Here is an 11,659-nt window from a genome sequence, read left to right as displayed (position 1 = left end):
CAAACAAACCATTTCCTAATATGCTCAAACCATTGCCACTTCACTAACCAATAAAAGAAACAAAACACACCAAAAAAAAGGGCGGTAATCTCACTGGAGAGTGACCCGATCTGATACGGTCACTCTCGAAAACGCTTGGTAGCGGTCGTCCAGATCATCAGACTGGAAAAAAAAAAAAAGCAACGGCTGCCCACGCCCAACAAAACCTTAAAAAATTTTCCTTTCCAGTCCCCCAAACTCAATAAAATATCACAAAACCCCACTAACTCACTCTCAACTCAAACACACTTTTTTAAAAAATAAACCCCTTCTAAATCCTCAAAATTACATCCACCCTCCAACAACAAAACCAACCATAAAACATCACTGCGCATATAAACTAAACTCAACGAAACAAACGAAACAACAAGTCTTCTTCCTTACAAAGTTACAATGCATGCCTAATGCTAATAATGCTAAAGCTAATAAGAAGCAATGCTAACAAAGATAACAATCATTAATAATAATAATAATAATAATAATAATTAATTAATTAATTATTCAACTCTAATCACCAAGCAAACTATTAATGGAACGAGCTTTCACAGTTCCCATCTTCTTGTTCTTCTTAGCACCATTCTCATCTGAAGATGATTTGAGAGTTTCAGTGCTGCCAATTTGGCCGCGGACGCTGTTGACAGTGCGCAACCGGCCTTTGCCAAGGTGGTGCTCGCACAAAGAGTAGCCAACCAGTGTTTGCTGACAGCACCGCCAACCTCTGCCGTTCACCCGGCTGCACCTTGACCCCTCCATCAACACCGCTGGACTTCTCCTCTTCTTTACACCACTTATTATTATTCCTTTCTTCTCTTCTTCTTCTTCTTCTTCTTCTTCTTTGCATTCACTAGTGCATGCAGTGTAACAACTTCAAAATTACTAAATAGTAAGTAAATAAAGTAAATAAATAAATAAATTTACAAACCTGATATTACTATTGACTTGGGAAACAACATTTTTCATCTTTTCTTTCTCATCTTGTTCCTGGAAAAAGGGAAAAGGGATAATAAACAAGAAAAAAGGAGAAGGGGGGGAATGATTGAAAGAGGTGATCAGTGGTACCTTGAGAAGGGTGGGATCTAGAGTAGAAGGAAGGGGATGGGGATGGGGATCTAGTTGGAGATGATGTAGATCCGCATCTGAGTGCAATCGGAGTGGTTCTGGGTCACCATTTGATGGAGTTTGGAGATGGAGAGATGGATCTGGAGGTTGAGAAACGAGGCCTCTTCTTCTGATCCGCATGAATGAGAGATTGGGATGAATGGATGGATGGACGGAGAGATGGGATGGATATTTTGGACAAGGATGGGGTGGGGAATGGGGATGGATTTGGGAGGAGGTGCAAAAGGGCTCCTCAATGCCCCCCCTCTCCCTTAATAATAAATATACACTTTCTTTTGGGCTTTTATGTTAAAAAATAAATAAATAAATAAATATATATATATATATATATATATATATATATATATATATATATATATAAAGTTTTGATAGAGAATGGTGCAGTTCCGGCAATATATATATATATATATATATATATATATATATATATATATATATATATATATATATATATATTATATAAATATTATTAATATGTATTATTATGGTTATATATATGGAGATGAGTTGGAATATTCTAATGGGAAATAATAGCCGTTGAGTTGTGTGGAGATTCGGATTTGGGTAGTCTCTAATTTGACAGATGGAGTTGGGTTGACTGGCTGGCTAGCTGCCGTTTAGTTGTACTCGTGGATTTGTGTTGGAGAAATTTGTGCTAATTCTAATACATGCTCCAAAACAAGTATTTTGGCATGTCAATTAATAATAAGGATTTTTAAGTTTGAGTTGTTAATTAATTGTATTATTTAAATAAAGGTGATTTTTTTTTAAGTGACAAAAACAATAAGCTCCGCTCGCTCGAAATTATCAAATTAATAGATAGATACAGTAATATACCAATTAGGTTAGTTAAATGACTGTATAGAGATTTACTATATGGGGCTAGTTAACATGAGGGGTAATGATAGTCTACCATTTTTACTTAAGATAATACATCAAAGATCATAACTCTACAATAGTAAATCTCCCACAGGTGATCTAGTGAATAATGTATGAACAATAATGCATAATATTCTATACTATTTCTATAATATTGCACAATGCTGTTACTGTACTGATGTCGGAGAGATTGGACCCTCCGCCTCTCCACTCATGCCCATGTGCCTAGGGATGTCAATGGGGCGGGGACCAGCCCGGTGGGGCGGGGAACGGGGGAAAATCCCTCCCCGCCCTGCTCCCCATTGGGATCCCCGCGGGGATTCTCCGATTTTTAATAATATATATATATATCGAAAATAACTCATATGATTAGTTATTTATTTTTTTAAAATAATTCAATATGAATATAAGATTATAAGGACCAAATATTTGGGTTTCAAAAAAATATATTTTTAGTATTTATTAATAATGTTTTAGACTTTTAGACTTTAAGTAATACTAATATTACTCCCTTGTGATGTACGAATATAATTATATGAAAATTTTTAAAAAAATTTAATAAATTTTTTTCTTTATTTTCTATAGAAATTAAGGTAAAATTAAGATTAAATAAAATAAGCTATTTATCAACTTCAAAAATATAATATTTTTATAAAATTAATTTTATTATATATTATGAGATAAAATAATAAAAATTAGTTTAAAACAATATAATTTAGTTTTATGTTATAAATATTTTAATATTATTAAAATAATATTGGTAAAATTTCTATGAGAAATTGACAAGTGTCAAATAGGTTTTCTACTTTAATATATATATATATATATATATATATATATATATATATATATATATGATATATAATATTATTAGAATTTTATGTAATAAAAAAAATTGGCGGGGGACGGGGATTCCCCGACCCCGTGGGGATCCCCGCGGGGGAGTGAGTGGGGATAATTTCTCCCCCGCGGGGAATTTGGAGGCGGGGAATCCCCGCCCCGTGGGAAAGCAGGGATGGGGGACGGGGATCCCATTCCCCGCCCTTGACCCCGCCCGCCCACTTAAATCCCTACACGTGCCTTTCCACTAGACTAAGCCGTGTTTGGCAAGTGAAATTTTTTTATTATACATTTGAAAATACTTGTAAAAGTATTACAACTGTGTATAATAGGAGATTTTTTTTAACATTGATAAATGATCTTTTATACATACTAAATTCTCAACAATTTTTAAAAGGAAATTGAATTTTCGACTTTTCTGCATAAAAATTAATGTCAAATATTTTTTTTTTATTTTAAACAAATTTATATAAAATTAATAAATTATTATTATTATTATTATAAAAATATTTATTTAAAGTTATAAATAAATTTTATTTTTCATATTATTACTTTTAATTTATATTCACTTGATCAATGAATGGACATAAAATAATTAGAATATTTTAATATTTAAGAGTCAAATGAGTGATTAAAAATAGTTAATAATTACAACCCAAGTGTAATACCCCACTCTGATTAGAATTAGGTTTAGGATTTATCCGTAGGGTGAACTAAATGGTGAATAAAATTGGAATTATATGTAGGATTTATCCGCAATGTGGACTAAATGGTCCTGAATTGAAAAAAAAAAAAAAGGGTAAATCATATGCTTATATGTGTTATTTAATTTGAACATAGAAGACAGTTTTAAATCAAATTGTGAAACCTAACATTGGAGGAGTCAAGAATTAAACAAACAATTTCTTACATCAACTCGACTGAGTAGTTACAAAGATGTTATAAAGATGAAAAATATGAGAATTAATCACACATTTTATGTGTGACATGACATTTAATTTGGTGAATCCATGGAGAATAGTTTTGATTATTTCCTCTTAAAAATTTCAATATCTCCTTCACTATCGCGTCAATGAAATAGCAAATCGCTGGTCCCTCCATTATTATGGGCCTATTGTTCTCAAACTGTCCAGCTATGAATTATTATTGTTTTTTTATAAATCATTCTTTTATTTATCACAATGCTATACATTTAAGCATATGACTGACATAGAGGCACATCTTTGACTTACATATATTTAAGTTATATATATATATATATATATATATATATTTAATCAAGTGGATAAATTACTCCAAAGATATATGCAGGTTTTTTAAATGTACCATACACCTTCAAATTTTTTTTTTTTAATTTTTTTTTTTTTTGAATAACATACACAAAGTCGAACTCTAGTCTTTGCCCTAAAGTGTTATTGGCAAATTACATATATTCATTTATATTGAAGTGAAAAGGAAATATTCTACATAAAATTACTTACCAACGTTTCCGTTTTATCAAAATTAATTATTTAAATTATTTAATTTAATTGCAATTAATTAAATCAAAGTCTACTGATAGGGATGTAAGTGTACATACCAATCATGTAATAAAATACTAAAAAAACAGGATGTCGGTCCACACAAAAGAAGAAAATTACTAGTATTAACCCTAGTTCCGAAAATTAGCCTAAACGAAATAGTAATGTGTGTGAACAAAAGAAAAAAAAGAACAAAAACAACGAATACGAAAAATAAGGAGGACAAGTGAGGAGAAGAAATGATGTTCGGGCATAGCATCCCTCTAGGGTTTTGTTAAGTGCAGGACAAATGTTATCTATACATGCAATCCTATTTGAACCGAGAGATTTCCTAAATCATACTAAAACCTTTTTTTCAAGGGTGAAGAGTAACTGAATCAGTGCAGTGCTAATGCAGTCACCACACAATTGAATTAACACTCACTAAAATCTCGATGTGTGTTAACGAGAATTTTTTCAATAGACACAATAGGGATTATCCCTAATCCGAATTCATAATACATATGTGATTTCTCCCAAAATCTATACCACACAAAAAGCACAAAAATACTCATTAACTCACTCGGGAAGATTGAGGGAGACGACGTCTCCAAAGTACCATATTTCTAGACTTACTATTCTATGCTAGGTGGGTATTTCTACTCGTCACAAAGCACATCAAGTATGATAACTAGGGCTTTCGCTACAACAGCAATCAAACATTACAAACACGTAATGAGATTCAAATAATAGGGATTGCAATTTGGAAAATAAAAAAATCACATAGATCCACAACCAATGTCAAAAGATAAAACCCTAAATTTCAACTATGCCGAAACATTTAAAAAGTAAGCCCTCCATCAATGGAGAGCAAGCATTCAAATTACAAGACATGACAAGAATGAATGTAAACATAGAAACCCCCTTCTTAATCGCTTCGGAAGTGAATCGCCTAAAAACTCCTAAGAATTTTCCATGAACGTTGTCAAGGTAAGCTTGATGGTTATGATCTCTTTCTCTTGATGTTGGATCCAAATCTCCTCTTTAAGTCGCCTCTAAATACCTGGAGATTCACCTCCTTTCTTCCCTAACCATGCCTCCAAAAAAAAAATAAAAAATTGCCCTAAAAATCCTCATTAGGTTTATTAATACTCAGCCGCTTACGGGATTAAGGACGTGGCGGTAAGGAGCTGGAGAAGATGCGTCGCAAGCCTTACGGGAACACTTAAGGCCATAATTCCCATCCGTAAGGTCTTCTGTCTGTGTTACGGTCCAAATTACTCCCGTAAGTGCTAGACCGTAAGCTTCAATGTGCTACCCTTTGCGACCGCACTTACGGTCGTAAGCTCCTCTGGATAGTCTTTACATGCATCCTTACAGATAAAAGTCTTGCCCGTAAGGTCCTCTGGTTTAGCTCTAAACTTCCCGTTATGGGCATAAGCATACCCGCAAAGTTCTCTGGAAGAAAAAACTAGGCCGTAAGTTGCTCGTAAGCTATCCTATTTGCCTTATCTTTATTCAGTTGATGCCGAGAGAGCTTCATCTTTTTCGTTTTGGGTCTAGAATGCTTCTTTTAGTTCTCTCTCGTCTTTAAGTGCTACTTGAACCCTAAGAATGCAAAACACACTAGGTATAAAATGATATAAAATAATAGAACATTGAACACTCATCATCTACTAAAGAAAACAATTCTTGAAGACTACTCTGATAGCTCAAGCCTTACTCTTATCCACCAAGCAAACATAGCTACAATAACTTCCCACCATGCATGCTATTTTAGTGGGGAGAAAGCTTTATAGCATACCATCTTGCCATTACACCGACAATAGGCAAATCATTAAAGTCATTAGTTAATGATTCTTTAGTCTATTGACATCAAATTATCTTTTGTATAAAATATTTGTGTCCTCGCTCATGTCGAGACTGATTCAAATCTCACGTAAAGTGAAAGTACAAGTGAATAACTCCTCAACTGTGCATGCCATGAATTCGTTGGATTTGGCTTCATGGCATCTCACACGCACTCCTTCCTCAAAGATTGTTTTGTTTATCTCAACCTCATAACCTAATAAAATCTTGTTAATCTTCAGAGGTCAAGAACATTTAAAACCAAGAGATTATTCTCATTCACTATTGAATCAAGAATTCAAAGCAGTTTATATACAGAGCATTAACCAAGTAACTATAAAATCTAGCTGAGCAAAAAACTAACAAATAACAAATTCCCAACAAACTTTATATACAACTGGCTTATTACTAAAACTAATAAGCTTAATTACTAGAATAACTATGAAGTAATTAACTACCAGCTATTATAGATAGAATATTCTATGACACATATATATGACACATTAAATGTATACACCATTTATATGCTTATCTCCATTATAACTTATAATCATGTAACTGAAGATCACCTCTCTTGTGGTAATTTCTAATGAGGTTCTTACAAGCTTAGTTAACCATTTCCTCTCCTTCCTCATATCCCCTTGGTGGTCATTACAAGTGGATAAGTGTCTTGTTCTTTACCTGCATCTTTAATGTTGGCATAGCAAGTAGCAACAAGACTTTCATTAGTCAAAAATGTGATTTTGTTGATTTGCTTTTCATCTATAGGTACATCATCCCAAGAGCTACAAGTGAAGATTACACAGCTGTGTGAGACTGTTGATCAGCTACAAGATAAAAACAAAGAGCTTCAGGAGAGTCTGCATGAGATGAGAGATGACAACAAGGGGCTTCAGGAGAGTTTGCATGAGGTGAAAGATGATAACAAGGGGCTTCAGCAGAGTCTGCTCGAGATGAGTGCGGAGAGAGATGAGTATCATAATCAGATGTTGCGTCAGATGCAGGATATGATGATGGACTTCGAGGCTAGGATGCTTCAGCGCTCTCACAGTTCACTCAGGACTCACAACCAGCTAGTAATGACCATGATGTTGACCATGTAGATGAGCTTTAGTTTATTTGATATTTGTTACTATTTTTCTTTTGTTAAAGTTAGTTTTGGACATCCTTTTCCTAAATGCATTAATGAAATCATTTTTTGTTAGCTTTATTATTGCTAAAAAATTTGTCATAACAGGTATTATTTATATCAACTTTGAAAATCAATGTGATATTTTTTTTAATTATTTAGTTTTTTAGCAACGGATTACAAACCGATTAATTTGTTTCAAAATATAATTATATATATATAGCATCGGATTTGCAACGAAATAGTTTTTGTTTCTACTAAAAAAACAAATTTAAAACAAAATATGTTCCGTTACAAATTCGTTTCTATTGTTTGGAATGGCAATTATTCCGTTGCTAATCCGTTGGTACATTTTTAAACGGATTAGTAACAACATACATTCAGTTGCAAAATGTAGCAACACTTTTGAAACGGAATAATTTACGTTACTAATTTCAAAATTTTCAAACGGAAGTTTTGCCATTACAAATCCGTTGCTAAAGTCTGCAACGGAATGTTATTTCGTTTGTAATAAATTAGCAATACCTATTTTGCAAACAGAAAGTTTCGTTTATAATCCATTGCTAATTCAATTTAGCAACAGATTAGAAACAAAAAATGCTGTTTGAAAAATGCAATTCTCTTGTACTATAAATGATTCATTCTTAACATGCAATCAACTCCGTCAAACTCTCTTTATGACTGAGAGAGCTACCAAGATAAATCACGCGGTTTAGTGAAATTAATTTAGAATTCATGCATCAATATTTTACAAAGACAAGGAGCAAAACTAATTAAGTGTCAGAGTCTCATATCAACCGATCTGTATATATATATATATATATATATATATATATATATATATATAAGAGCACATCATGCACAACGAATTGAAGTTAATTAGCAACTCTAGCATATATCTCTACCTGAGATGAATTAATTGATTTCCCATCTATGCACTTTTCTTTGGCAGTTGTTCAAGAGTGTCCATCATAAACAGGAAAAGAAATGATGTGAAGGTCACCTTTGAATAATACTTTACATGAAAGAACTCCCCCTTGGAATCCAATTAATTAACAATTTCATTAAAAAGAAGCACATCATATCAGTGATCCATCGCTTCCATGCTGGTCCAAAACCCTAATATATTGCCAAGCAATCAACAAAGATGGACCACAACATATATACTATCAACTCATTGATCATGCATGTTGAGCTTGTTTTTAAGTATCCCTATATGGCTAGGTCAAGGAAAAATAAATTAGTTTTGTTTGTGGTCAATTAGGAAAGGTATTAGCTGCTTAATGCATGTGTGGTTGACCAAGCACTTGATCTCTTCCCCCTCATCATGGAAGAATATTAGCAATACAAGGTAGTCAACAATTATAAGAATATATATATATATATATATATATGTATGTCATCTCCGCATATATATATATATATATATATATATATATATATGCATGCACTTTGTTCCTATATGCGCTGCTATTCCAACCATTCTTTCTAACGCCCTCCAACCATTCTTCCATCCCCCAAAAGTGTTGAACATCATGAAACTATTTCATTATATGATTTACATCTCTCATTTCAACTTGCGCAAATTAACGAACTATACTTTGCTTGCTCCTTGACAAAAGTGTCACTCCACCTTGTTGGACTTACGTTGAAACCTCCTCTGACTGAAATCCAGGTTGGGTTTACGTTGAACCTCCTCTCAAATCCAGAAGTTATCAAACCAAATCTCTCTCTCTCTCTCTCTCTCTCTCTCTCTCTCTCTCTCTCCTCACTCACTCACACACACACACACACACACGCTATATGGCCTATTGATTCTGCCATTAGTGGTTCCAAGTTTAAATGAGAAGAGAATGGTCACCATAGTGGTCAAAAGAAGAAAAAAGGTATTTGATAAATAAATTTTTATCAGAACCCAATTTACATAATGAGTACACTGAACTGATCAGGTTCGGTTACTGAATTGGAAATTTTACTATTTTAACCAAATTAAAGCTGTTTTTATAGTTTTTATTTGGAACTAAAATCTTGAGTCTAAATTTTAAGACTCTTGTAAATGTTTTTGTAAGTCAAAAAAACTGAAACTGAATAATTTCTTAAATTTTTTTTTTTAAGATGAGCGGCTAGTTTGTTAAAAAAAACAGAGGTACGGTGTGCATAAATTGCGGAGCAATTAGAGGTGAGAATCAAATACATATAGACACTGAGACCATCCGTATACAATCACAACTCACACTCTAAAATTATGTCTTCACTCATGATTCGAATTTTTCTTACTTATAAAGAGATCTAATAGGAACCAGTTATAATAAATAACGTGCTGAAACTGAAACTAAAACCAAAACATGAACTAGAGCTTTAAAACTATGATTCAGTTATGGTTCCAAGATTTATAAAACCAAAACTACTGGTTCGAAATTCAGAACTGGAATGGGGTTAGGTCTAATTTTTGAATTGATGATCCATAACAACCGACGAGAAAAAGTCATCTGAGCTGAGTCAGACTGCACCACCCAAAAAAATCAATAATAAAAAACCTGGCTTGGCATTTGACGTGGGCCCGCACATAACATTGTTAGATTTGTGCATGTGGGCCCCATCTTTATATGGAGACCATGTTTGGCAGTTAAGGCACCGTGTTCTATTTGGGTTTTAGCCCCTTTCCAGTGTCCATGCCTCTCTGGTTGGGAGGTTGCTATCACACACAGGAAGAGATCAATCTCTTTTCCTCTTCATTTCAACAATTTAATTGAGACCACCAACATGAGATTCCCCTCATTCCCTTCTTCTTGGACCTTGCTCTTCTCTCTCTCTCTCTCTCTCTTATATATATATATGTATGTATATATATCTTTTTCTACTTCAAACTATGCATTATTTTTACAACTATATTAATTCACCCTTCTCTCACAATTTTGGCAAATAAGAAATTTTATTTTGTCATACATGATCCATCTTCAGTACATTCTCTTTCCATAATCTTAAATTCAAGATTTAATTGATTACCAAGATGAAATTCCCCATGCCTTTTCCTTAAAACAAGGGATCTCATCTTTCCTCTTCTTCTTCTTCTTCTTTTAATCAAACACTATTTTTACAAGATTAATAATCACAATTTTTACCAATAAAATAGGATAAGAATATATATATATATATATATATATTAAAGATGACAAAGCTACATGAAACAAGGAAAGATATTTAGGATACAGTAAACAAACTATAATTGTTAGATATGACTTGTATGAGTAGGCTTTTCAGTTAGGGTCCCACCATGTTTAACTTGATTGCAAGAACAAGGACACAATTAAGTCCATCAAATCTCCCTACATATTTGGCATAATCAATGTCACACTCTTAAAACTTTGAGGTTAAAAAAATAAAATCCTTTTAAACAACTTGAGTCCACATCTTTGGAGCTAATCAGTAATTGACACATCTATATTAATATATTCAAGTTAATTAATTTCAATCTATGATTTTGCAACCACATGCTAAGTACCATTTCCAACTCTGGTTTTTCAACATTCAAACACGCTCTTTTGGCTTTAAGAAATGGTTTTCTTCTTTGTTAGTCAACAAATTAAGTTTATGATTTTTGGTCTTGAATTGTCATGCACCATTGAGAAGTGAATGCATATTGTTTTCAAGCGAGAAGCATGTTTAGCTTTTCAAGTTGCATGTACTATATATATTGACGAAATGTGAATTAACAAGTTATGTGTCAGGGACGTACACATACAGGAGTATAGTTACTATTTCAATACACCTATGTTCTCATTCTGTATGTGTTAAATTTGAATTTTAAATTTTTGACAAAGATAAAAATACTTTACGTAAAAGATCCAATGCTATTAGATTAAGAAATCATTAACGATATATTTCTTATTTTATTCTACTTGGTGAATACATAAATTTGATTTATTGAAATGTTTGCTCTTGTTCATAGTCAACTATGCGTAAATAAAGCATGAAAAGGTTTTTTTTAAGCCTTTTTTTTAATAGATTCAATGTTAGTCTGCATGAATAAAATGAAGAAAAAGTTGTCCTTTGAGAATCAAATTTTGACGTGATAAAACTATTCCATTATTATTTTTCATTTGATGTAACATCCATGATGTAAAACTATACTTTTTAATACTGTTTTGAGCTAAGTTAGGAGATTGTAAGAATCAATATTTCACTACAAGAAAGTTACATTTTAAAAACAGAATATTAGAAACGGAATTTATTCTGTTTGAATTTGCAACAGATTAACAACGGAATAACAATCGTTTTAAATATGATTTTAATAACAACGACTACA

At 32.7% G+C, this 11,659-nt stretch overlaps 1 protein-coding gene across 1 annotated transcript; it reads right to left on the bottom strand.

Annotated features, from left to right (window-relative positions):
• Positions 1-271: 271 nt before the first annotated feature.
• Positions 272-1,400, bottom strand: LOC120282358. The gene is made up of 3 exons (XM_039289165.1): positions 1,099-1,400; positions 962-1,020; positions 272-883 (listed from the first exon to the last, which is right to left on the bottom strand). Exons 1-3 carry the CDS (start codon positions 1,276-1,278, stop codon positions 547-549), a joined length of 576 nt encoding a protein of 191 aa, XP_039145099.1. The 5' UTR covers positions 1,279-1,400; the 3' UTR covers positions 272-546.
• Between the last annotated feature and the right edge of the window lie 10,259 nt (positions 1,401-11,659).

This window comes from Dioscorea cayenensis, chromosome 18 (genome assembly GCF_009730915.1).
Source record: "Dioscorea cayenensis subsp. rotundata cultivar TDr96_F1 chromosome 18, TDr96_F1_v2_PseudoChromosome.rev07_lg8_w22 25.fasta, whole genome shotgun sequence".
NCBI lineage: Eukaryota > Viridiplantae > Streptophyta > Magnoliopsida > Dioscoreales > Dioscoreaceae > Dioscorea > Dioscorea cayenensis.
The sequence above is the reverse complement of the archived record's forward strand: the minus strand, read 5'-3'. Positions and strand labels throughout refer to the sequence as shown.

Coding starts and splice junctions, on each gene's coding strand:
- LOC120282358 (XM_039289165.1), bottom strand. CDS start 1,278: ATGCGGATCAGAAGAAGAGGCCTCGTTTCTCAACCTCCAGATCCATCT. Junction 1,021..1,098: donor TAGATCCCACCCTTCTCAAG/GTACCACTGATC, acceptor CCCTTTTTCCAG/GAACAAGATGAGAAAGAAAA. Junction 884..961: donor CAAGTCAATAGTAATATCAG/GTTTGTAAATTT, acceptor TGCATGCACTAG/TGAATGCAAAGAAGAAGAAG.